The sequence below is a fragment of the Mobula hypostoma genome, chromosome 7 (assembly GCF_963921235.1).
Source record: "Mobula hypostoma chromosome 7, sMobHyp1.1, whole genome shotgun sequence".
Taxonomy (NCBI): domain Eukaryota; kingdom Metazoa; phylum Chordata; class Chondrichthyes; order Myliobatiformes; family Myliobatidae; genus Mobula; species Mobula hypostoma.
Genome location: NC_086103.1, coordinates 11,893,799 through 11,921,260, shown reverse-complemented (window position 1 = coordinate 11,921,260; position 27,462 = coordinate 11,893,799). Strand labels below are relative to the sequence as shown.

The 27,462-nt window shown below is 44.2% G+C and overlaps 1 protein-coding gene across 2 annotated transcripts in view; it reads left to right on the top strand.

Moving 5' to 3' along the window:
• The window catches only part of tmco6 (transmembrane and coiled-coil domains 6), a 57,119-nt gene that overhangs the window by 19,496 nt on the left and 10,161 nt on the right, over positions 1 to 27,462 (top strand). For both annotated transcript variants that reach the window (XM_063053021.1, XM_063053020.1), the window contains exons 6-12: positions 1,271 to 1,356; positions 5,913 to 6,029; positions 8,847 to 8,961; positions 13,858 to 14,038; positions 14,701 to 14,795; positions 21,935 to 22,105; positions 24,903 to 25,022. In XM_063053021.1, the coding sequence (XP_062909091.1) occupies positions 1,271 to 1,356; positions 5,913 to 6,029; positions 8,847 to 8,961; positions 13,858 to 14,038; positions 14,701 to 14,795; positions 21,935 to 22,105; positions 24,903 to 25,022 (885 nt within the window). The remainder of the gene's footprint in view (positions 1 to 1,270; positions 1,357 to 5,912; positions 6,030 to 8,846; positions 8,962 to 13,857; positions 14,039 to 14,700; positions 14,796 to 21,934; positions 22,106 to 24,902; positions 25,023 to 27,462) is intronic.

The window sequence follows — 27,462 nt, the reverse complement described above, 5'->3', positions numbered from 1 at the left end:
TTAGCCATTACCACCCTGGGATAAAAATCTCTGTCTGTCCAGAGACTCTTATCATCCTGTACACCTCTGTCAAGTCACCTCTCATCCTTATAAGACATTCAAAGATTCAAAGGTCTAATTTAATGTCAGAGAAATGTATACAATATACATCCTGAAATGCTTTTACTTCACAACCATCCACGAAAACAGAGGAGTGCCTCAGAGAATGAATAACAGTTAAATGTTAGAACCCCAAAGTCCCCCCACCTCCCCCCTCCCACGTGTAAGCGGCAGCAAGGAACAATCACTCCCTTGCCCCCTCCGGCAAAATAAAACATCGGCACCCGCCACTGAGCACTCAAGCGTGAGCAAAGCAACAGCAAAGACACAGACTTGCAGTCACCACAAAGACTGTGTGTTTTACCCAGTATGCGACATACCACAGGTGCCCGCGCGCTCTCCCCCTCCCCCTCCCCGCTCTCCCCACCTTCCCCCCCCCCCAATAAGGGAGAAGGAAGTGTCTCTGTTTTCCCAGTGAGTGGGGAGACATAACAAACAACTCGCTGGTTTATGAAAAGTCCGTTACGTTGCTTTTTCTCGAGCTATGTGCCCGAAGATCTCAAAGATCTTGGGTCTCCAGGCACACGGCTGTAGATATGTCAACCCCCCCCCCCGACGACACACGGGTCTCCTGCCGTGACACTGACCCTCGATCCGCCTGTCTCCAGAGCCCCGAGATCCTAGGCTTCCATATCTGAGCTGGACTCTTAGGCTGAGCCCTTGGCATGCTGAACAACGGTCTGTTATGAAACCCCGAGAGTGGGTCCCATTCCCGCAGAGAACCGAAGTCAGCGTGTAACTCCAGATCAGGTCTTTAAAAGAACCCTGAAAGGGAAAATAAAGATATTAAAGATGGAACTAGAGCTGTTTCTGAAGATGCAAACAAAGGAGTCGCTGTTTAGTGCCATCATTATTCCGCTCCGCCTCCAGATATTGTCTGTAATCCAGGCAGCATCCTGGTAAATCTCCTCTGCACCCTCACACATCCTTCCGAGGAGGGAACCAGAACAGAATGCGATACTCCTAATGGGGTCTAACCAGAGTTTCATAGAGCTGCAATGTTACCTCGCGGCTCTCAAACTCAATCCCCCAATTAATGAAGTCCAACACGCCTTAACCACTTCATCAACTGAACACAATCTCTACCTTTTTCGAAAATTAACTTTTGCCTCTCCTCAGTTCTGCCTTAACTCTGTTGACATGTGCCTCAAGTATTCTTGCTCTCTTTCAGTCTCCTCACGAGGCAGTCGTCGAGGCAGCGGCTTACTCGCTTTCCCAACTGCTCCAGGCCAAGGAAGCAGGAGAGAAAATCATCCCGTAAGTTCCCTTCTCAAACCGGCTCTCGGGAATAGAACATAGAACGGTACAGGCCCTTCAGCACACCGTGTTGTGTTGACCTTTTATCCTACCCTTCCCTCCCATATACCCCTCCATTTTTTTCTATCATCCATGTGATCGTAACTGTGCCTAATGTATCTGGCACTACCAACAACGCTGGAACATGTTCCAAGTACCCAACACCTTCTGTGTTTTAAAAAAAAAAGCTACCTCTGACGTCCCCCAATCATCTGTTGTTTTACCCATTTCTGTCCTGGGAATGAGTCTCAGGTTTCCTCCAGCGGTCCAAAGATGGACCAATTAACGGGTTAACTGGTCATTGCAAATTGTCCTGTGATTCAGCTAGGTACAAGATAATAAGAGGAATAGATAGAGTGGACAGCCAGCACCTCTTCCCCAGGGCACCACTGCTCAATACAAGAGGACATGGCTTTAAGGTAAGGGGTGGGAAGTTCAAGGGGGATATTAGAGGAAGGATTTTTACTCAGAGAGTGGTTGGTGCGTGGAATGCACTGCCTGAGTCAGTGGTAGAGGCAGATACACTAGTGAAGTTTAAGAGACTACTAGACAGGTATATGGAGGAATTTAAGGTGGGGGCTTATATGGGAAGCGGGGTTTGAGGGTCGGCACAACATTGTGGGCCGAAGGGCCTGTACTGTGCTGTACTATTCTATGTTTAAATCGATGGGCTGCTGGGTGGAGTGGCTCATTGGGTCAGAAGGTCTGTTCTGTGCTGTACCTCTAGTCTTAAGTAAGTAGGTAGATCAGCACGACACTTTTAGAGGTTGGGGTATTCGGAGTTCAATTCTGCTGCCATCCTTTAGGGAGTCTCTGTTTGTCTGTGGAGCTTTTTCAAGTATGTAAAAAAACAAAAGAGAGATGAGTGTGGATATGGGACTACTAGAAAATGAGGCCGGAGGAATAATAACAGGGGACGAGATGGCAGATGAACTAAATGAGTATTTTGCATCAGTCTTCACTGTGGAAGACACTAGCAGTGTGCCAGATGTTGGTGTGTGTGGAAGAAGAGAAGTGAGTGCAGTTACTGTTACAAGGGAGAAGGTGCTCAAAAAGCTGACAAACCTAAGGGTACATAGTCACCCAGACCAGCTGAACTGTACCCTAGGGTTCTGAAAGAGGTAGCGATAGTGATTGTGGAGGCATTAGTAATGACCTTTCAAAAATCATTGGACTCATGCATGGTGTCAGAGGACTGGAAAATTGCAAATGTCACTCCACTCTTTAAGAAAAGGAGGAAGGCAGCAGAAAGGAACTTGTAGCCCAGTTGTTAGGGATGAGGTGATGGAGTGCTTGGTGACACACAGCAAGATAGGACAAAGTCAGCATGGTTTCATTAAGGGAAAATCTTGCCTCTCAAACCTATTGGAATTCCTTGAGGAGACTACAAGTAGGATAGATAAAGGAATGCAGTGGTTATTGTATATTTGGACTTTCAGAAGGCCTTTGACAAGTTGCCACAAATGAGGCTGCTAACCAAGTTAAGAGCACGTGGTATTACAGGAAAGGTACTGGCATGTTTAGAACATTGGCTGATTGGTAGGAGGCAGTGAGTAAGAATAAAAGGATCCTTTTCTGGTTGGCTGCCAGTGACTAGTGGTGTGCCAGATGTTGAAGGGTGTGAGGGAAGAGAAGGGAGTGCAGACCAATCCTGAGAGGGATCAGCTGTGGAGAGAGTGAGCAGTTTCAAGTTCCTGGGTGTCGAGATCTCTGAGGATCTAACCTGGTCCCAGCATATCAATTCAGTTATAAAGAGGCAAGACAGCGACTATACTTCATTAGGAGTTTGAACAGATTTGGTATGTCAACAAATACACTCAAAAACTCCTATAGATGTACCATGGAGAGCATTCTGACAGATAGCATCACTATATGGAGGGGCTACTGCACAGGACCGAAAGAAGTTGCAGAAGGTTGTAAATCTAGTCAGCTCCATCTTGGGTACTGGCCTACAAAGTACCCAGGACATCTTCAAGGAGCAGTGTCTCAGAAGGGCAATGTCCATTATTAATCTATTCAATATATGTATACTGTAATTAATTTACTTATTATTAATATTTTTTTTCTATTTTATGTATTGCATTGAACTGCTGCTGCTAAGTTAACAAATTTCACTTCACATGCCGATGATAATAAACCGGATTCTGATGCACAGGGATTGTTGGGTTCCGCTTCTTTTTATGCTGTATATCAGTGATTTAGATGATGGAATAGATGGCTTTGTTGCCAAGTTAGCAGATGATATGAAGATCGGTGGAGGGACAGGAAGCGTTGAGGAAACAGGTAAGGTGCAGAAGGACTTAGACAGTTAGGAGAATGGGCAAGAGAGTGGCAAATGAAATACAGTGTTGGAAAATGCATGGTCATGCACTTTGGTAGTAGAAATAAATGTGCAGAATATTTTCTAAATAGGGAAAAAAGTCCAAAAATATGAGATTCAATGGGACTTTGGAGTCCTTGTTCAGAACACCCTAAAGGCTAACTTGCAGGTGGAGGTGGTGGTGAGGAAGGCAATTGCAATGTTAGCATTCATTTCAAGAGGTGTAGAATACAAGAGCAGGGTTGTGATGCTGAGGCTTTATAAAGCACTGGTGAGGCTTCACCTTGAGTATTGTGAATGGTTTTGGGCTCTAACAAAAATCTAACAAAAGATATGCTGGCATTTGAGAAGGTTCAGAGGAGGTTCACTAGAATGATTCCGGGAATGAAAGGGTTATCTTACAAGGAACATTTGATAGTTCTGATTCTGTACTCACTGGAACTTAGAAGGATGAGGGAGGGTCTTATTGAAACTTGTCGAATGTTGAAAGGCCTAGACATGGTAGATGTAGAAAGGATGTTTCCCATGATGGGGCAGCCTAGAACAAGAGGGCACAGCCTCAGGATAGAGGGGTGTCCATTTAAAACAGATGCGGAGAAACTTCTTTAGCCAGAGGATAGTGAACTTGTGGAATTTGTTAACACAGGTAGCTGTGGAGGCCAGGTCATTGGGTGTATTTAAGGCAGAGATTCATAGGTTCTTGATTGGCCATGGCATCAAATGTTACAGGGAGAAAGCTGGGGCGTGGGGCTGAGGAGGGGGAAAATGTATCAGCCATGATTGAATGGCAGAGCATACTCGATGGGCCGAATGGCCTAATTTTGCTCCTATGTCTTATGGTCTAATGGAATGCATAAGTTTTCCACAGTCCAAAGACTTTCTGGGTAGGTTGTAAATCGTCCCATGATTAGGGTAGGGTAGAATTAAATTGGGGTCATGGAATTGCTGGAGCAGCATGCCTCGAAGGGCCAGAAGGGCCTATTCCACTCTGCATCGCCAAATAAATAGATAAAATTAATTAACTTTGAACTTTGGACAGCAGAGAGTGTTCTGATTGGTTGTGTCACTCCCTGTTTATCATATGGAGTGTGTTCTGTCTGTGCAGTTGCTCTGTTTTGTCACCAGAGGGAATTGTGCTCCATCTAAATAACTGATTTACCAGACTACTAGAGAGCATTGGAACAATCAACCTTTGCTAGGGAGGAGTTCAAAATAAATTCATTATCAAAGTACGTCTGATTGAAGGTTATCAGCTCAAAACACTGATTGTTTATTCCCCTCCATTAATGCTGCCTGGCCTGCTGAATTCTTCCAGCATTTTGTGTGTGTTGCTGTGGATTTCCAGCATCTGCAGAATCTCCTGTGCTCATATGCTATCTCGAGATTAGTTTTATTTCAGGCATATATAGGGAAAAGTACAATAGGATATATAAAAATTGTACTTAAACAAAGACTGAGAACATGAATCATAAAGAGTAATTGAAAATGAGTCAACAACAGGAATTCTGCAGATGCTGGAAATTCAAGCAACACACATCAAAGTTGCTGGTGAACGCAGCAGGCCAAGCAGCATCTATAGGAAGAGGCGCAGTCGACGTTTCAGGCCGAGACCCTTCGTCAGGACTAACTGAAGGAAGAGTGATTGAAAATGAGTCTGTAGGTTGTGGAATTAGTTCAGTGTTGAGGTGAGTGAAGATATCAATAGTGGTTCAGGAGGCAGATGATTGAAGGGTAATAACTGTTCCTGGACCTGATAGTGTGGGACCCAAGGCTCCTGTACCTCTTGCCCAATGGCAGCAGCACGAAGAAAACATGGCCCAAATGGTGGGTTTTGGTACTGTAGCAGTTAGCATGACACTCTTACATCTCAGGGCGTCAGAGTTTGGAGTTTAATTCTGGCGTCCTCTGTAAGGAAGTCTTGCATTCTTCCCATGAGCACATGGGCTTACTCCTGCAGACCAAAGATGTACCGGTCTGTTCCAGATCCAGGGGTCTGTAATTAGGCTACTGTTAAATCGGTGGGTTGCTGGGCGGTGAGGCTCATTGGGCCAGAAGGGGCTGTTCCACACTGTCTCGCTAAATAAATAAATGTCAGTTCTTTTAGTCAATTTTGACTTTTTTTTTTCAAACTTGTGTTTTTGCTGTTTACAATAATTTCTCTCCCTGACTTGTGTATAATTATTTTGAATCTCGACAGTGCGGTTCTGGAAGCCAGCTTGACTCCACGTTTGATCCACCTGTTGGATCCGGATTCGGAATTTGGGATGCCAACGGCTGTGGAGTCCGCCTGGTGTCTGCATTACATCGTGAGTAGGTAACAAGCCTACGTAACCAGCTGTCATCCCAATCCCCATCCAGTTAGACCATAAGACATAGGAGCAGTATTAGGCCATTTGACCCAACGAGTCTGTTCCACCTTTCCTTCGTGGCTAATTTATTACCCCTCTCAACTCTATTTTCCTGCCTTCTCCCCGTAGCCTTTGATGCCCTGACTAATCAAGCTGTTCTCTAAATCTACCCTATGACTTGGTCTCCACAGCCTTCTGTGGCAATGAATTCCACAGATTCACCACCCTCTGGCTAAAGAAATTCCTCCTCATCTCTGTTCTAAATGGCTGTCCCTCTATTCTGGGGCTGTGCCCTCTGGTCCTAGACTCCCCCACTATTGGAAACAACCCCTCCACATCCACTCTATCTAGACCTTTCAATATTCAATAGGTTTCAATCATTGAAAATGAGTCCCTCATTCTTCTGAACTCCAGCAAGTACAGGCCCAGAGCCATCAAATGCTCCTCATTTGTTAACCCTTTCATTCCTGGGATCATTAGGTAGGTTAACTATTACATAGAACATAGGACAGTACAGACCCTTCAGCCCAGTATGTAGTTCTCACCTTTTAACCTACTCCAAGATCAATCCAACCTTTCCCTCACACATAGCCCTCCATTTTTCTATCATTCATGTGGCTATCTGGTAGTAGGCAGCCATCAATCCCAGGGAATCATGGGTTTGTGCATCTGATGGACTGTGTCCTCTCCAGGGCACAAACCTGGGCAGGAAGATTTGAAGAACCGGCTGTTGCCCATGCAACAGGTTCCCCCTCTCCACGTCACCAATGTAGTCCAAGGAAAGGGCAAGCGCTGATACAGCTTGGCACCGGTGTCGTCGCAGAGGTTGCCAGAGTGAAGTTGGAAACAACATCAAACTGCCTTAGGGACCCCAGCTCCAGATTTCTTCCTCAGGGTTTACTCCTGAAGCCTTTTCCATGGGTGGGTATGGCCGCAAGGCAGTGGAGGTTTGAAATCAGAGTTTTCTTTCTCCTCGGTGGGCTGCCATCCAAGACTGATGAGCCCCACCTGCCCAGTGGTCTACCTTTGCCCCTTCTCTTGTCAGTAGAAACAGTTCGGCCTGGCCAAGCCACACGGGAAGGCCAAGAGTTGGACTTGGTTGTCAGAGGCTGTTAGAGACACACGCCATCTGGAGCACTTTATAGGTAGTGGGAGCTTATCCCCACTACCACCTCTGGCTATGACAACCTTAGAAACTGTGTCTAAGAGTCTGGTAAATGTCCCTATTGTATCTGCCTCTACCACCATCCCTGGCAGGGCATTCCATGTACTCACCACTCTGTAAAAAAAAACACAAACAAACAACAACAATTACCTCTGACATCCCCCCTCTTCTTTCCGCCATTCACCTTAAAATAATGTGCTCTTGTGCTAGCCATTTCTACTCTGAGGAAAATCTCTGGATATCCATTAAATCTATGCCACTTTCCATCTTGTACACCCCTGTCAAGCCACCTCTCATCCTCCTCCTCTCCAAAGAGAAAGACCCTAGTTTGCTCAACCTATTCTCATAAGACATGCTGTCTAATCCAGGCTGCATCCTGGTAAATCTCCTCTGCACCCTCTCTAAGCCTTCCCCATCTTTCCTGTTCTGAAGTGACCTGAACTGAACACAATACTGCGAGCATGGTTATTCTATGGATATGATTCTATATGACGCAGCTGCAGTTGTCCATGTGTCGTTGTCCTTTGCAGAGTGACATACTGGGACGTATTGTTGACAGTAAGGGTTTAACTGCTTGGATACGGGTCTAAAGTCACATCGAGGCCTGGACCGGGTAGAAACAGCTGGTTCACTTCTCTGAAGGGGTATTCAAAGTTCATAGTCAATTTATTATCAAATATATATACAATATGTCACCGTGAAGAAACCTGAGATTCTTTTTCTTGTGGGCATACACAGTACATACAAAAACCATAATCGAATCAATGAAAGACCACACCCAACAGGACGGGCAGACAACCAATGTGCAGAACACCATAAACTGCAAATACAAAAGAGAAAAATAATAATAAATAAATAAATAGGCAATAAATATCAAGAGGAAGAGATGAAGAGTCTGAAAGTGAGTCTATAGTTCGTGGGTACAGTTCAGTGATGGTTGAGGTAAGTTATATCCTCTGGTTCAGGAGCCTGATGGTTGAGTGGACATTGGATAGCTCAGCACAGGAACAGGCTCTTCAGTCCATGATGTTATGCCAAACTAATTGAAATTGTAATTTAATGCCCAGCTAAATAAATCCCATCTGCATACACAATTTCCATATCCCTCCATTATCTGCATGTTCTTTGAATCTCCCTTTGCCGACCTAAGAGCTTTTTCAATGCCATCATTACACCCACCATTCTCTGTAAAATAATAACAGCAACTTGTTCCGGATATCTCCTTTAAAGTTGCCCCCTCTCACCCTAAATCAGGGGCTCCCAATCTTTTTTATGCCATCTTTTCTACTATTAACCAGCGGGTCCATTATATTTAACACAAGGTACATTTACAATGCAAGTTTAAAAAGTAATCAGTATAACACTACTGGCACTTCATATGTGATGATTAATGGGTGAAAATTACTATAAGTTACAGTAAGTAATATCTTTAAAGAGTACAAGCAGAGAGCAAAAATAGTGAGGTGGTGTTCAGGAACCTTTTAGAAATCTGATGGCAGAGAAGAAGCTGCTGTTCTGAAAACGTTGCATGTATGTCTTCAGGGCTCCTTTACATCCTCCCCGATGGGGAAGAAGGCTAATTGAAACACTCATCTCTCTCTCTCTCTTTCCCTCGCAGTGGTGTCAACTGTGAACGTCTGGTCTCTCAGGGCCTTGTGCACCAAGCTGTACGACTGCTGATAGTTTTGGGCAATGCCATTGATTCCAGCACAACAACAGATGGTGTGGAATTGGTAAGTAAAGCTGGGAGATCCTTTAATTTATCCCCACATGCCCGTCGTCAGTGCCATTTCAGAGTAGGACAGGATCCATCTAATGCATAATAGAAAGAAAAATCACTGTTTATGCAATGCTGTTTATAGCCTTGGGACTTTCTAAAGCACTTTACTACTTGTTTTTATGAAGCATGGATGTTGTGAAGTGGGAAATGCCACAGTTTCTTATATAGAAAGATTAACTTCATTTGTCACACGTGTGTTGAAACTTAGTGAAATGCGTCATTTGCCCCAACGACCAACACAGTCTGAGAATGTGCTGGGAGAAGCTATGCTTCCGGTGGTAATGTAGCATGCCCACAGCTTACTAATCCTAGCCCAAATGTTTGTGGAATTGGGAGAAAACCTGCATGGTCACAGGGAGAGTACACACTCCTTACAGATATCAGCAGGAACTGAGCTCCCAATTGCTGGTGCTGTAACTTTGAGGGTCTGTGGGCGTGAATGCCAAAACCCCTCTTCTAAATACTGGATATTTAGTAAATCTATTGAAATGTTTAAGGAAGAACTTGGATTTTTACAGAATCTTTAGCATCTGAGCAGTGCCAGTGATAAGGACCATTAGTAACATAATCCCAGGCAGTTGCTCTTGCTGTTCCTCAGAAATTTTCTTCCGTCATTCAAAGTATACTTGGCCATGATAAACTGAACTCGGGCTAGAGGAGCAACACTTCATATTCCACTTGGGTAGCCTTCAACCTGATGGCGTGGACATTGATTTCTCTATCTTCTGGTAATTTCTCCCCCTCTCCATTCTCTTTTCATTTCCCTTTCTGGTTCCCCTCTTACTCCTTCTCATCTGCCCATCGCCTCCCTCTGGTGACCCTGCTCCTTCCCTTTCTCCCATGGTCCATGGTCCACTCTCCTCCTGTCAGATACCTTCTTCAGTCCTTTTTCTCTTCCACCTATCACCTCCTATTTGCGTGGAGAGAGAGATTAAAAGAAGTGTAGTTGGCACATTGTGTGTGGCATGTTCCGGAGGAGACATAGGATTGCATAGAGGGAGAGAGAGTTTAAAAGAAGCAAGCAGGAGCAGTCAGCTCATTTTGCATGCCACAGTTCCCGAGGAGACATTGGATTGTGCAGAATTGGGCAGTTGGCAAGGTGTAAGTTAGGTTTAAGTGGAGTGGCCATTGTGGAGGGGGGAGCTGAAGTTTGACTCATCGAGCCTTTGGCAAAGGCCAGTCAGGATAGTGGGATGTTCCTCTTGCGGGATGTGGGAAGGCAGGGGACCTCCGGTGTTCCTGATGACTACACCTGCAAGAAGCACATCCAGCTGCAGCTTGTGTTAAGGAGTTGGAGCTGGAACTGGATGAATCCTGGACCATTTGGGAAGCTGAGGGATTGGTAGACAGGACATAGAGAGTGGTAGTTACACCCAAGATGCAGGACCCTGCCTTCTCCCCATACCCTTTGACACCCTGACTAATCAAGAACCTGTCTATCTCTGCCTTAAATACACCCAATGACTTGACCTCAGCCACTTGTGGCAACAAATTCCACAGACTTACCATCTTCTGACTGAAGTAATTTCTCCACATCTCTGTTCTAAATGGACATCCTTCAATCCTGAAGTCGTGCCCTCTTGTCCCAGACTCCCCTACCATGGGAAATAACTTTGTCATATCTAATCTGCTCAGTCCTTTTAACATTCAGAATGTTTCTATCAGATTCCCCCCTACTACTACTACGTTGACTCAGGCCTAGGGGGCCGGCGTTGGGCGCAATGACGGACTCTCCACTTCTCTCTCTCCCTCATCAGTGTGTTCAGTTCATCCTACATTAGCCGAGCCGCTGTCTTCCAGGAGCGTGTTGACCATAGTCTTGGGAGGGCGCCCAGGGTTCATCCTCCCGTGCTTGGGCTCCCATATGACGACTAGGCTGGCTGGTAGGTCGGGGTGACATAGACAGTGCCCCACTAGTTGCAGTCTTCCGCCTCGATTTTCATTCTCCTGAGCTCCAGGGAATACAGCCCAAGAGCTGCCAGACGTTTTTCATGCAGTAACCCTTTCATTCCTGGAATCATTCTGGTGAATCTTCTCTGAACCCTTTCCAATGTCAGTATATCCTTTCTAAAATATAGAGGGGCAGCCATTTAGAACAGAGATGCTGAGAAATTTCTCTAGCCAAAGGGTGATGAACTTGTGGAGTTTATTACCACAGACAGCTGTGGCCAGGTTGTTGGGTGTATTTAAGGTAGAGCTTGATAGGTTCTTGATTGGACATGGCATCAAAGGTTATGGGAAGAAGGCCAGGGAATGGGGTTGAGGAAGGGAATAAAGGATCAGCCATGATTAAAAGGCGGAGCAAACTCGATGGGCCAAATGGACTAATTTGACTCTTCTGTCTTATTGTGGTCTTATGGAAAGAGTTTGTAAAATGTCTTCAGGAAAGTTTTCTTAATCAGTACATACCAGTTCCAACTAGAGAGCGTGTGATATGAAATGTTGTATTAGAAAATGAGACAGGGCACATGATGGAAGTTTGTGATACTTTGCATTTAGTGAACGTAATGACATTAGTTTCAAAGTAATTACGGAAAAGGATAGTTCTGGTCTGCTGTTGGAGATTCTAAATTGGAGAAAGTCCAACTTTGATGGTATCTGAAAGGATCTGGCAAATGTGGATTGGGTAAGGCTGTTTTCTGGCAAAGGTGTACTTAGTAACTGAGGCCTTCAAAACTGAAATTTTGAGAGTGCAAAGTTTGTATGTGCTGATCAGAATAAAAGGCAAAGATAACAGGTTTATGGGACCTTGCTTTTCGAGAATATTGAAGCCCTAGTTAAGAAAAAGAAGGTGGTGCATACAGTTGAAAGAAAATGTTTGTGAATCTTTTGCAATTACCTGGTTTTCTGCATTAATTACTCAAAATGTGATCTGATCTTCCTCTAAGCCACAATAATAGACAAACACAATCTGCTTATACTAATAACAGCCTGGACAGCTTGCAATCATCGAGGGGACAATGAATTCAAAATTGTATCAAGATATTTCACAGGATAATGTCAGGGTAGCGGTCCATTACCTGAACTTAATAGAAGTTAGATGATGCAACAAGACAATGATCCAAAACGCAAGAGTAAATCTACAACAGAATGATTTAAAAAGAAGAAAATTTGTGCTTTGGAATGGACAAGTCAAGAGTCCAGACCTTAACCCAATTGAGATGCTGTGGCATGATCTGAAGAGGGCTGTTTGTGCAAGGTAACCCAGAAACATTGATGAACTGAAACAGTTTCGTAAGGAGGAATGGTCTGAAATTCCTCCTCTCCTTTGTGTAAGTCCAATCAGCAGCTACAGGAAACATTTGGTGGCGGTTATTGCTGCTAAAGAGATTCTATTAGTTATATACAAGAGTTCACATACTTTTTCCAGCCTGGACTGTGAATGATTAAACAATGTGTTCAATAAAAACATGAAAAGTATAATTGTGTGTTATTAGTTTAGGCAGATTGTGTTTGTCTATTTGTATGACTTAGATGAAGATCAGACCACATTTTATGAGTAATTAATACAGAAAAACAAGGTAATTGCAAAGGGTTCACAAACTTTTTCTTGCAACTGTAGCAGGTATAGGCAGGCAGAAACAAATGAGGTATTTGAGTTTAAGAAATGTAAGAGAACACCTAGGAAGAAAATCAGGAGGGCTAGAAGAAGGTATGAGGTTGCCTTAGACAAGGTGAAGGAGAACCCCAAGGGCTTCTACAGATATATTAAGAGCAAAAGGATAGCAAAGGACAAAATTGGTCCTCTGGAAGATCAAAATGGTGATCTATGCGTGGAGTCAAATGCGAAGGGAGAGGTCTTAAATTGCCCTTTTGCATCTTTTGGGAGGCGGGCATGGAGTCTATAGCAGTGAGGCAAAGCAGCAGCAAAGTCATGGACCCTATACAGATTACAAACAAGGAAGTGTTTGCTGTTTTGAGGCAAATTATGGTCGATAAATCTCCAGGGTCTGACTAGCTGTTCCCTCGGACCCTGTGAGAGGCTAGTGCAGAAATTGCAGTGACCCAAGCAAAGATATTTAAAACGTCCTTAGCTACAGGTGATGTACAGGAGGATTGGAGGATAGCTAATATTGGTCTGTTGTTTACGAGAGGCTCTAAGAATAAGCCAAGGATTTATAGGGTTGTAAGCCTGACTAACATCAGTAGTGGGAAAGTTAGTGGAATGTATTCTAAGGGATCAGGTATATGCTGTGGATGTGGTCTACATGGACTTTAGCAGGGCCTTTGGCAAGATCCCACGTGAGAGGTTGGTCAAGAAGATTCAGTCATAAAGAAAGCTTTGGTACATTGGCCAAAAGTCAACTGTTTATTCCTCTCTATAGATGCTGCCTGACCTGCTGAGTTCCTCCAGCATTTTGTGTGTGTTGCTCTGGATTTCCAGTATCTGCAGAATCTCTTATTCAAGGTTCAAAGTAAATTCATTGTCAAAGTACGGTACACGTATGCCACCATATGCACCTTTGAGATTAATTTTCTTGTGGACATTCAGTGTAGAGCAGAGAAATGCAATTGAATCAATGTAAAACTACGCTGTAACAAAGGTGGGCAACCAACCAGTGTGCAAAAGACCATATGGAAATGTAAATAGATACTGAGAACACGAGTTGTAGAGGCTCTGAAAGTGAGTCTGTTGGTTGTGGATTCAGTTGAGGTCAGTGATGTTGTCCCTTCTAGTTCAGGAGCCTGATGGTTGAAGGATAATAACTGTTCCTGAGCCAGGTGGTATAGGACCTGAGGCTCCTGTACCTTCTTAGCAATGGTAGTAATGAGAAGACAGCACGACCTGGATGGTGAGGATTTTTGAGGATAGAAACTTTTGTTTATACTTCTCTCCTTACTCTTTCAGCTCATTTACCCCGTGGCCCGTTGCTTGGGAAATCTTACGGCGAGCTGTGAATCAGTCCTGAGCAGAGACCGGCTGTTGGACTGCCGAGTTCTGCAGGCACTGAGATCAATCATCAACAAGTTCCTACAGTCGCACCCGTCCCTGACGCGGGAGTGTCTGTGGCTCCTCAACAACTTAACCGGTGAGTCTGTGTTAAGGTGTTGTACCCACAACTCAAGGACTGCAGCCGTTCTAGAAGAAAGCTCAGTGCGACTTTTATTTTTATTTTGGAGATACAGCATGGTAACTGGATTTTTGACTTCCTCACTGCGAGACCACAGTCTGTGCGGATCAGAAATAATATTTCCTCCATGCTGACAATCAACACTCCTTAGGGAATCCTGCACAGGGACTCCCAAGTTCGTTTGCGCTCCAGATTTTTGTATTTTCGCTCCATTTAGAAAATAGTCGACCCTTTAATTACTTCTACCAAAGTGCGTGACCATGCACTTCCAGAATTGTATTCCATCTGCCACTTCTTTGCCCGTTCTGCTAATCTGTCAAAATCCTTCTGTAGCCTCTCTACTTCCTTCAAACTCTCTGCCCCTCCACCTATCTTCATATTGCCTGCAAACTTTGCAACAAAGACGTCAATTTCATCATCCAAATCATTGATATATAGACGTTGGAATTGAATTTAGAGCTTTGACAACCCAAACTGTTCACGTCACATTGACTGCTGCGCTATCGTGGCACCTCAGCTGTTGGGAATGTTTGACATCCCCTGCTCTGTCTGACTTTGTTTCAGATTGTCTCTTTCAGTGATGTCTAGTCACTAGCTGTCCATTTGCTTGTTCCCGGCAGCTGCTGATGACCAGTTGTGCTCGGCCATCTTCAGCCTGGACCTGGTGCCCATGGTACTCCAGCTGATGCTTTTCTCTGGCGGCATCAACACTCTGGTGAGTCTATGCCTCTCCGCTTGTCTGGATTTGACGCCTCTGCTCTTCAATACTGATTCTGAACTCCATAAGCCTTAAGAATCTGCTCCACCATTCCATCGTGGCTGATACATTATCCTGAGATATATGTTGCCTTTAACCTGATGGCATAAACACTGATTTCCCTAACATCCAGTAATTTCTCTGCCCTCCCCTTCTCTTTTCCCATTCCTTGTTTTGGTTCCCCTCTCACCTTCTCACCTTATGACCTCCCTCCGGTTCCCCTCCTTCCCTTACTCTCATGGTCCACTCTCCTCTGCTATCAGATTCCTTCTTTAGTCCCTTACCTCTTCAACCAATCTCCCCAGATCACTTTTGACTGAGCCTCCAAACACCTCACCTGGTCTCTTCTGTCGCCTGCCAGCTTGTATAGGAGTCCCTCCCTTCACCTCATTCTCACTTCTTCCCCCTTCCTTTCTAGGCCTGAGGCTCTATAGATGCTTCCTGATCTGCTGAGTTCCTCCACCACTTTGTACATGGTGATCCATTAGATTTTTTATTTCTTGTGAACAAGAATTTGTTTGTGATTTTACATTCTGCCAGTTTCCTTCAATTTGAACATAATCATCACTAAATATCAACAGCGATGCCACACAGTCCTGAAGAAGTCAAAGTCATAGTCATACTTTATTGATCCTGGGGGAAGTTGGTTTTTGTTACAGTTGCACCATAAATAATAAATAGTAATAGAACCATAAATAGTTAAATAGTAATATGTAAATTATGCCAGGAAATAATTCCAGGACCAGCCTATTGGCTCAGGGTGTCTGACTCTCCAAGGGAGGAGTTGTAAAGTTTGATGGCCACAGGCAGGAATGACTTCCTATGACGCTCTGTGTTTCATCTCGGTGGAGTGAGTCTCTGGCTGAATGTACTCCTGTGCCCACCCAGTACATTATGTAGTGGATGGGAGACATTGTCCAAGATGGCATGCAACTTGGGCAGCATCGTCTTGTCTTGGGTCTTGGCCCCAAACATGGACTGTTTGCTCTTTTCCATAGATCCTGCCTGACCTGCTGAGTTCCTCCAGTATTTTGTGTGTTTACTTTGGATTTCCAGCATCTGCAGAATATTTGTGTTTCTGGCAGTTTTGTTCATCGGAAGCCTGACTGACTCCATGATTGTTCAGCACCGGTTGCTTTTACCAGCAACAATTGAACGAACTGAGTTGTGTGCATTTTCAGAGGTCTTCCCTTTAAATGCCTGTGTGGTGGGTGTGTGGAATACCCTGCCAGGGGTGGTGATAGAGGCAGATACATTCGAGACATTTAAGAAACTCTTAGATAGGCACTTGGATGGTGGAAAAATGAAGGGCAATCTGGGAGAAAAAGGGTTAGATTGATCTTAGAGTGGGTTAAAAGGTCAACACAACAACATGGGCTGAAAGGTCTGTACTGTGCTGTTATGTTCTATGTTCTCTTCCCTTCTCTTCTCATCTGCCCATCATCCCCCCCACCGGTTCCCTTCCTCCTGTCCTTTGTACCATGGTACAATCTCCTCTCCTATCAGATTCAGGAATATTTAATGGTATCCATTGAGGGTACTGCTGCTACTCGAGTCACACTTAGGTGCCCTGGAGGATTCCTTCTTCAGACACTTGCCTCTTCAACCTAGCCCTTCCCAATCCCTCCCCCACCCAGCCTCCACCTCACCTCAACTTGCCTATCACCTGCCAGCTTGTCCTCCTTCCCTCTCCCCCACCTTCTTAGTAAAACACACAAAATATTGGAGGAATTCAGCAGGCCAGGCAGTGTCCATGGAAAAGTGTACAGTTGATTCTTTTGGGGGTGAGACCCTTCGTCAGGACTGGTCAGAGTGGGAGCAGTGAGAGAGGGTTTCACTGGACTCCCATCGAAGGCAAGACTTAAACTTCTTCAGGGTTGGCATTCCTGGAAGAGATTTTGCAGTGTAGTTGTCGAATCACAAACAAGAGAAAATCTGCTGATGCTGGAAATCCAAGTAGCACAGACACAAAATGCTGGAGGAACTCGGGTGGCCATGTAGCATCTGTGGAAAAGAGTACAGTTGAGGTTTTCAGGCCGAGACCCTTCAACAGGACTGGTGACGCCACTTTCTTATTCTGGCTTCTGTCCCCTCCCTTTCCACTCCTGATGAAGGGTCTCGGCCCAAAACATCAACTGTTCCATCCCTGGCCTATTACCCTTCAGGATCTCTGTCATAAACCATAGGAACAAAATTGGACCACTTGACCAATCAATTTTGCTCTGCCATGCCTGATTTATTTTCCCTCTCAACTCCATTCTCCTGGCTTCTCTCTGTCACCTTTGATGCCATGACCAATCAAGAATATTTCAGCCTCTGCTTTAAATACACCCAGTGAGTTGTCTGCCACAGCTGTCTGTGGTCATGGATTCCACAGGTTCACTGCTCTCTATGGCTTAGACAGAGTGGATGTGGAGAGGATGTTTCCAAGTTTGATGGCTGAAATTAATTGTTATATGTGCTAACCCTCAAAAACGCCCTAACATTTTTTATACAGTTTCAACATCACTGAAATAGAGATTGCTGGAGAGAGAAGCAGTTAATGTTTCAGGCCATTGACTTTTCATTGTTCCTCTAATTGCAGTCTGACAGAAGTGTAATGTGGCTTTGCATTGCATTTTGACTTTTGCAATGATCGATGGAGATCATTAAACACAACATACTCAGTTATATTACATGGTTATCCATTTCAGTCCTCATCCACTCTCCTCTCCTGTCATATTCCTTCTTCAACCTTTTACCTCTTCCGCTTATCACCTCCTTCCTCCTTCTCACTTCATCTCCCTTCTCCTCCCACTCACCTTCCCTCTCACCTGGTCTCACCAGTTTGTACTGCTTCCCCTCTCCCCACCTTATGCTGGCTTCTGCTGCCTTCCTGAAGGGCCTCAGCCCAAAATGTCAGCTGTTTATTCTCCTCCAGATGCTACCTGGCCTGCGTTCCTCCAGCATTTTGTCAATGCTAACCCAGTAGATTTGTTATTTTTAATATCTTGTGAACGAGAATGTATTCGTGCTTTCACATTCTGCCGGTTTCCTTCAACATGAGCATAATCGCCATCACTAAATGTGAACAGCAATACCCCACAGTCAGGCTGTCTGAAGGAAACTGCATCTTAACTCTTTCTTAGTGCATGAACTGGAATTTTAAACCTCAAGAGTTGTAAATTTTTAAAGAGGATTTAGCTTAATTACTTGATGGTGCCGCGCCAAGGGAGTAACTTTAGTTTACTGAATATTTGATTTTATAGCTCATTGGGTTTCAGTCATTAAGGTGTCCAACAGGGATAGAAATTTATTAACACAGAAGAACTTGCATTTCTCTAGCCCTCTTTGAGGAGATCATAAAACTGTTTACTTGTACCGCTTTTCTCTAGTGGCTGTTGAAGAAACACAGTTACTAAAATTCACACAGCAATCTCAGAAGCTGCATTGTGAAAATTTGTAAAGTTGATTTATTATTGTCACTACAGTGAAACACTCTTTGTTTTGCATGCTGTTGATATAAGCTATTTCATTGCAACAGTGCTTCAAGTGAGTACAACAATAACAGAACACAGGACAGAGAGGGTGTAGTGCAGCCAGACAACAAGGTGCAAGGCCATAGGCCATAATGAGGTAGAATGTGACATCAGAAGTTCATCTTATCAAGGAGGTTCATGAGAATGACTCAGGAATGGAAGGGTTAACATATGAGGAGCATTTGACGGCTCTAAACTTGTACTCGCTGGAGTTTAGAAGAATGGGGGGGTGGGGGCGTGGTGGATCTTATTGAAACCTATCGAATTTTGAAAGGCCCAGACAGAGTGGATGTGGAGAGGATGTTTCCAATAGTGGGGGAGCCTTGGACCAGATGGCACAGGATCAGAATAGAAGAACAGGGATATTTTATAGCCAGAGGGTAGTGAATCTATATAATTCATTGCAACAATGGCTGTGGAGGCCAAGCCATTGTGTGTAGTTAAAGCGGAAGTTGATAGATTCTTGGTTAATAAGGACATCAGAGGTTATGCTGAGAAGCCTGGAGAGTGGAGTTGAGAGCAACAGTAAATCAGCCACGATGGAACGGTGGCGCAGTCCTAGCGGATCGAGTGGTCTAATTCTACTCCTATCGTCTTGTCTACGGTTCGAGGATCAATGTTATTCAGCGTATGTATTTACATGTTCATTCAGCAATCAGAAAGGATAAAGAATTATATAAAGCTATGTTAGAGGTTGAAGTATGGGTATGAATATAGAATCACTTTGTGGTGCATCTACAAAAATTATGACTGGTTATCGTTCTTTGATTAAATAGCAAATATTGGCCAGGACAGAATGATAACAACCCCGAGAGTTCTCTTGAGCATAGATGTTCTACAGAAATTCTCCTGATGGGCCGAACCTCAGCCCGATCTGTCAACTGCTCAGAACATGCAGAGAGTGGTAAGATGTTAGCGCATTCGGGGGCAGTGGCCTGCTAGGATACAAACAAAGGTGCAATTGTTCATCCTTTGTCTTTTTTTTTAATGATCACAAGACACTGCTGGTTATTAAGAGCATGAGACTGTGCAGGACCACTCCACTAAAGAGTTGCTGGACAGGGAAGGAGCTGGACTTATTGCACGCTGTGTTCCAGCCTGCTTCGGTAAGCTGGGGAAGGAAGTGTCACAGGCTGTGCACGTAGCATGATCCAACAAACGCTGGAAGTGATCGTCTTTCTTGTTATCGCAAGACCCCATTGGACATTGGTAATGCAGAATACTGACGCTCTGATTCATTGGGAAGGAGATACTGGAGTCGGCTGGATGTCACTGAATACTGTGCTGGGTCAGGGTCGCTGCTGCTCTTCAGTGTTCCTTCAGTTGGAGACAAGCCAGATTGCATTTGTCTGCAGCTGCACTTGCTTGAGATGAGGAACTGCTGAGGGCTTGTTCTTGCGGAAACCTGGCTCCTGGACAACATCCCATGCACCATCAATGTACAGACCATGACACTCAGGGACTTGGGCTAGATTTTTTTTTGTAACTTTTTCTACTGTCCTAATATCACATGCTGTATGTGCTGTGTGTGACTGTTGGTACTGTGAATTGCACCTTGGCCCCAGAGGAACACTGTTTTGTTTGCCTGTGTATGGTTGAATGACAATTCAACTTGAACTTGAGACACAGTCCAGTCCATCACAGGCTCCCAGCTTCCTTCCATCAGCCATCTTCTCAGTGTTGCTCTTGGAGGTGAACAGATAAGTCCAGGATTGACTTCAATCTACCTCATTATGGTCTTTGCACATTACATTTATCTGCACTACACTTTCTCTGTACTTTATTATACATTTTCTTATCGTTTTCCAGTGTACTAACTCAATGTACTGTTGTAATGAAATTATCAGTATGGATGGTATGCAAAACAAGTTTTTCACTGTCCCTTGGTGCTTCTGACAAAATAAGCTGATTTATCAGTCTCATACAACACTTTATTCAGCATATATACAATATTTTTGTGTATTAGTAATTTGCTGTGTTTTAGTCAGGGCGTGTCATACAACAAAAATATGCTGTGAGATATGATGTAGGCATTCATGGTCTTGAACGCCATGATTGTTCTTGGCAAATTTTTCCACAGATGTGGTTTGCTATTGCTGCCTTCTGGGCAGTCTTTACAAGACTGACCCGAGCCATTATCAATACTCTTCAGAGATGGTCTGCCTGGCGTCAGTGGTCGCATAACCAAGACTTGTGATCTGTACCAGCTGCTCATACGACCATCCACCACCTGCTCCCATGGCTTCACGTGACCCTGATCGGGGGGCAAAGCAGGTGCTACACCTTGCCCAAGGGCGACCTGCAGGCTGGCGAAGGGAAGAAGTGCCTTATACTTCCTTTGGTAGAGATGTAGCTCCAACCCACCACCCAACTATTAGAGTCCTTTAAAAAAAAAATTAGAGATTATAGTACAGATATGGAATAAAATGTGCAAGAATACATAAATACCAGTGTATTTTTACAATGTAGACAGCATTATAAAAAGTGGTTTAAGGTATTTACAGTGCAGTGATGGGAGTAATAGATAGTGGGGGTTGGAGAGCTAACTAGAATGGTTGATTAGATGAACTGCGTGGGGGAAGAAACTTTAAGATGACATGAATTTTTTATTTTAATAGTTCAATAGTTCCAGTGGTTCATTTTAATGAAACCATGCATTCCTGGTTTTCATTAAGCCATGAACACCTTTGTTATTCCTTTCAGGTTTTGCAGTACAGTGGATTCCGGATAATTTGGGACGCATCAGGACCAGCAAATTTTGGCCCAATTGAGCAGCTGCCCCAATTAGCCGAAATTTCACGGAAATAGTTTAAAGGTATAAAAAAGACAAACTAAGTAACAAGTTATATATTTAAATGAAATACAGAACAAATTAGGACACTATGAATACTATTACATTAGTTCTTAATGGTTATCAACGGAGGAAATCGTCCAATATACACAATGAACAAAATCAGTGCAGATAATGGACTGCCTTCATACAATGCTTTCGACAATTGCATCCTCCAAATCTTCAGTTTTGATTGATGTTTGTCGATACCTTCAAATTCCTGGTTGCTCCTAGACTTGTCGAAGTCGTGAAATCGTTTCATTTTCACTCGTGGCTGTTTTTTGCAACTCCACGCCTGAATGCTTGAAACTGCAGTGAGCAAAACAGTTCTGAATTGTCTTACTACTTATTTCTCGTCAATTATAGACAATAGGTGCAGGAATAGGCCATTCGGCCCTTCGAGCCAGTACCGCCATTCACTGATCAGTGACAGAAATGACTGCTTTTTGAACACTATTTTAAAAACTGCCCGTTATAAGTATCTACTAATGGCTACACAAGCGCATGCGACTGACACTAGTTAGAAACTGTTCAGCAACAGTCTCCTGCTGCAATAAGCAGCATATGCGTCTCCCCTAATTAACCAGAGTCCGCTGATAATTTCGTAATTTGTAGTAGTTTTTATGTCCTCGCCTGACCTACTGCCTCAAGACAATAAATTTCATGTCATGGGCCAGGTATAATAAATCTGATCGCAGATGGTTTTTACAGGTTAGAATGCAGGTATGGATTTGTTGTCTTTGGTACAGGTGCTGATACTGTTGGGTAACATTGTGGAGAAAGGGCCAGCACACTGTGACAAACTACAGCAACACAAGGAGTTGTTTCCTGCGCTTTGCAGCACCCTCCGAGCGGCCGATGCAGAGGTTGTGCGCCTGTCGCTGGAAGTCCTGAACCTGATCTTCTCGCACTGTGTGCAGGTAAGTCCGTCTCCCCAGTGAAATGGAAAGTCGTCATTCTACACTGGAGAGGTTAAGATTAGCGTTATTTGTCAGGTGCTTTGAACAAATGGTGAAATATGTCATGAAATGTGTTGTGGGCTGCCAAGAACATAGCCAGAGGGTGTGCTGGGGCAGCCCACACCTGTCACCAAGTTTGCACCATCAACATTGCATGCTCACAACACATAACCCTAACCTATACATTCTTTAGAATGTGGGAGGGAACCAGGGAGAATGTACAAACTCCTTACAGACAACAGCAGGAATCGAACCCAGAGCTTACTCCCGGCACTGTAAAGCGGTACCCTAACTACTACGCAAGTTTGCCATCTGCACAATACTAGAAATCTAGAGCAACTTGCACAGAATGCTAGTATCTTTCCTGTAATACCATGGTCTCTTATCTTGTTTAGAAGCCTCATGTGTCAAAGGCCTTCTGAAAATCCAAGCAAACAACGTCCACTGACTCAGGCAGTGATGCAACCAGTCAGAATGTTCTCCACTGTACATCTGTAGAAATTTGCAAGAGCCTTTGTTGTCATACTAACTCTCCTCATAGTCCTAATAAAGTAGAGATGCTGGCAAGACTACAGCCATCACATCTTGTTCAATGTTCAACAAGGCTTAGTGGATCTCCTGTGATGCCATTCTCCAGCATTTCCCCTTGTACAAGACTTTGGCGAGGCCACATTGGGAATGTTGTGTTCGCCTTTGGTTGTCTTGCTATATTTAAGAGGGAAAGAGTGCAGAGGAGGTTGCTGGACTCGGGGGACTGAGTTATGGAGAGAGGTTGAACAGGTTCGGACATTTTTCATTGGAGCATCGGAAAGTGAGGGGTGATCTTATTGAGGAGTATAATATTGTGAGAGGCATAGATAGAGTGAATATTCATCGCTATTTTCCCAGGGTTGGGAATCAAGAACTAGAGGGCATAGGTTTAAGGTGAGGCAACTTTTCACCCTGAAAGTGGAATGAGCTGCCAGAGGAATTGGTTGAGGCAAGTACATTAGCAACATTTAAAAGGCACTTGGACAGGAAACTTTAGAGCAGGGGTTCCTAACCTGGCCTCTGTGGACCCCTTGCTTAATGGCATAAAAAATTGAGTCAGTTGGGCTGAAGGGCCAGGTTTTGTGCCACAGTAGCTTAGTGTTTAATGTGACACTATTATAGCTCAGGGCATTGGGCTTCAGTCCCAGCATCCTCTGTAAGGAGTTTGTATGTCCTTCCCGTGAACACACAAGTTTCCACCAGGTGCCCCAGTTTCCTCCCACAACCCAAAGACATATTAGGTTAGAAGGTTAACTAGTTATTGTAAATGGTCCCGTGATTAGACCAGGGTTAAATCAGTGGGTTGCTGGCTGCACAGCTCAAAGTGCCTGAAGGTCATATTCTGCACTGTATCTCTAAATTTCAAAATTATAAAATAAATAATTCCTTAATTCCTGATATGTTACAGTAACTCTATCCTGCAGCATTAGCTGTTAGCTGCCTCTGAACTAAGATTCAGCCGTATTTCTACTGTCACGGGGTTTTGTCTCATTAGAATTCAGCCGGTCTGTACAAGCTTGCTTATGTATAAAAGGTATTTAGTGACAGACGCAAAGGTCCAATACTTGGCTCCCTGCGCGTCTCTCGTTAAAATTTATCAATTCCTTTCATGTATCACTGAAAGAACAGATGCCAGAAGCTGGTCGTTAAGTAGCTTTGCCCATTAAAGTTCTGATTGAAATCTGCACCGATTCAAAAGCTTAAAGGGCCCTGGTGATGCTGCTGGAACACAATGCCAGTGCCTGGTATTTTGATTTGAAAACAGACTGCGTTCCAGGACCTGAAGGGAAGTTATTTTGTCCATGCCATAGAATTAAACTGACTCGATGAATCTTTAAGTTGCATCATTTGGAAAGAAATGAATTCTGCATTATGGGAGTTGATAAAACTGTGTCTATTAACAAAGTCACATAGTAAATGGTCTTGTAGGAGAATGGGTTTGAGAAGGATAGTACATCAGTCATGAAGGAACAGCGGATCTGACTTGGGCTGAATGACCTAATCCTATTCCTATGTCTAATGGTCTTATATAGCATGGAAACAGGCCCTTCAGCCCATCAAATCCACACTACCTCCTTACAGTTATGCTAAGGGAACACTCCACTAGTTTGGAAAAAGCTGCAAACTTAGCCAGCAACGTCATGGGCATGAACCTCCCCAGCATCAAGGACATCTTCAAAAGGCAACATCCATCATTAACACAAAATAATCTGCAGATGCTGGGGTCAAAGCAACACTCACAACACGCTGGAGGAACTCAGCAGGTCAGGCAGCATCCGTGGAAACGATCAGTCGACGTTTCAGGCCGGAACCCTTCGTCAGGACTTCATCATTAAGGGCCCCCATCACACAGAGCATGCCCTGTTCTCATTACTACAGTGAGGGAGGAGGTACAGGAGTCTGAAGACACACTCAACATTTCAGGAACAGCTTTCTCCCCTCTGCCATAAGATTTCTGAACAGACAATGAACCCATGAGCACTACCTCAATATCTTGCTCTTTTTGGACTATTTCTATATCTTTATATATATACTTAGTGACCACTTTACTAGGTACAGGAGCGTGCGTGCGTGTGTGTATCCCGTTGAGAACTGTGGGATTTTAATGACACATTGAGAATTATGTTGAGATTGGTCTTGGTCTGTGTCAAAGAAAATCCATGATAGAATGTGGGGAGTGTAAATTAGTAACCTGATCATTTGATTTGAAAATCTGTGATTGTGACAGGCCATTGCCGAGTTTGTAAATCAAAATGGGATCCCGGCTCTCGAGGCGATTCACTACAACAACAATGAGGAGATCAGAGTGCGAGCCAATTTTCTGATGGACAGATACTTCACAGACAAGGTATGGATCTGGTCCTCACATAGGGAATGGAGGAGGCCACTGAGCCTTTCTAGTGCACTAAGAACATAAGAAATAGAAGCAGGAGTCGGCCATCCGGCCCATCGAGCCTGCCCCACCATTCAATAAGATCATGGCTGATCTGTTTCTAAACTCAGATCCATCTACCTGCCTTTTCCCCATAACCTTTAATTCCCTTACTATGTAAAAACCTATCTAACTGTTTCTTAAATATATTTAGTGAAGAAGCCTCAACTGCTTCCCTGGGCAGAGAATTCCACAGATTCACCACTCTGGGAAAAACAGTTTCTCCTTATCTCCGTCCTAAATCTTCTCCCCTGAATCTTGAGGCAATGTCCCCTAGTTCTAGTCTCATCTACCAATGGAAACAACTTTTCTACTTCTATCTTATCTATCCCTTTCAAAATTTTGTATGTTTCTATAAGATCCCCTCTCATTCTTCTGAATTCCAGAGAGTATAGTCCCAGGTGACTCAATCTCTCCTCGTAGTTTAACTGCTTCATCCTTGGAATCAACCTGGTAAACCTCCTCTCCACTGCCTCCAAAGCCAGTATATCCTTCCTTAAGTATGAAGACCAGAACTGCACACAGTACTCCAGGTGTGGTCTCACCAGTACCCTGTATAGTTGCAGCATGACCTCCCTGCTCTTGAATTCAATCCCTCTAGCAATGAATGCCAATATTCCGTTTGCCTTCTTAATAACCTGTTGTACCTGCAAGCCAACTTTTTGCGATTCATGCACAAGCACTCCCAAGTCCCTCTGCACAACAGCATGCTGCAATCTTTCACCATATAAATAATAATCTGCTCTTCTATTATTCCTTCTAACATGATCAGCCTCCCAGCCAGCCTGGTGACATCACTAATGCCAGGACAACCAATCTCATTGTTTGCAGTGGGAATCAGAAAGGTGAGAGTTCTCACCAAGCAGAGCCCCGAACTTTTATGGAGAGCTTTCTTCAAGGTCAGTGGTGAACACCATTGCTCCATTACTGACAGAACTTCAAGAAATCTGAAGCCCAGAATGGATGACCTGGCCATTTATCAGCACAGGAATAGTAGAACAAAAGTGATTATGTATTCAGTCCTGGTTGTTCACTGCCGCATAAAGTCAGCTCATTGGCCAATCTGACAAAAGTCCATTTACTTACCTTTTCCCTGTCACTTCCTTATATCTTTTAATTTTTTTTTCAACTTCTAAGATTGAATTCAGAGGGATACAACACAGGAATGAGGCCTTTGCCCAGTGAGCTCGCACCACCCAATTAACCTACTAACCTGTATGCCTTTGGACTTTGGGAGGAAATGTGAGATTATACAGTTTAATACGTGGCTAAGGAGTTGGTGTAGGAGGGAGTGCATAAATTTTTTGGATCATTGGGCTCCCTTCCAGGGAAGGTGGGACCGTACAGGAGGGGCGATTTGCACCTGAACTGAAGGGGGATTAGTATCTAGCAGGAAGGTTGTTAATGCTGCACAGTGGGGTTTAAACTAGAGTTGTAGGGGGATGGGAACCAGAGTGCCAGAAGAGTTAGTGGAGAGTTTGTAGAGGCAGATGTTGGTTAGACCTCAGACAAAGTCGGGAATTAAAAGGTTGAGCATGTTGCGACTAGTATCGTGAGATGAGGTGGCTAGTTTACAAACAGAGAAATGTTTAATGAGGAGCGGCTGTTGATAGGGACAAAATTGCAGTCAGCAGGATGAGTTGCAACATAAAGGGCAGACAAAATCAAAAAGGGTGAAAACAGGACCGAAAGTGTTATATTTGAAAGCGCGCACAGTACAGAGTCAGGTGGATAACCTTGCAGCGCAGTTGCAGGGGGGCAGGTAGGATGTTGTAAGCATCACTGAATCTGGGCTGAAAGAAGATTATAGCTGGGAGCTTAATATCCAAGGATACCGCAAGTGGGGTACCGCAAGGCTCAGTGCTGGGACCCCAGTTGTTCACAATATATATTAATGACTTGGATGAGGGAATTAAATGCAGCATCTCCAAGTTTGCGGATGACACGAAGCTGGGTGGCAGTGTTAGCAGTGAGGAGGATGCTAAGAGGATGCAGGGTGACTTGGATAGGTTGGGTGAGTGGGCAAATTCATGGCAGATGCAATTTAATGTGGATAAATGTGAAGTTATCCACTTTGGTGGCAAAAATAGGAAAACAGATTATTATCTGAATGGTGGCCGATTAGGAAAAGGGGAGGTGCAACGAGACCTGGGTGTCATTATACACCAGTCATTGAAAGTGGGCATGCAGGTACAGCAGGCGGTGAAAAAGGCGAATGGTATGCTGGCATTTATAGCGAGAGGATTCGAGTACAGGAGCAGGGAGGTACTACTGCAGTTGTACGAGGCCTTGGTGAGACCATACCTGGAGTATTGTGTGCAGTTTTGGTCCCCTAATCTGAGGAAAGACATCTTTG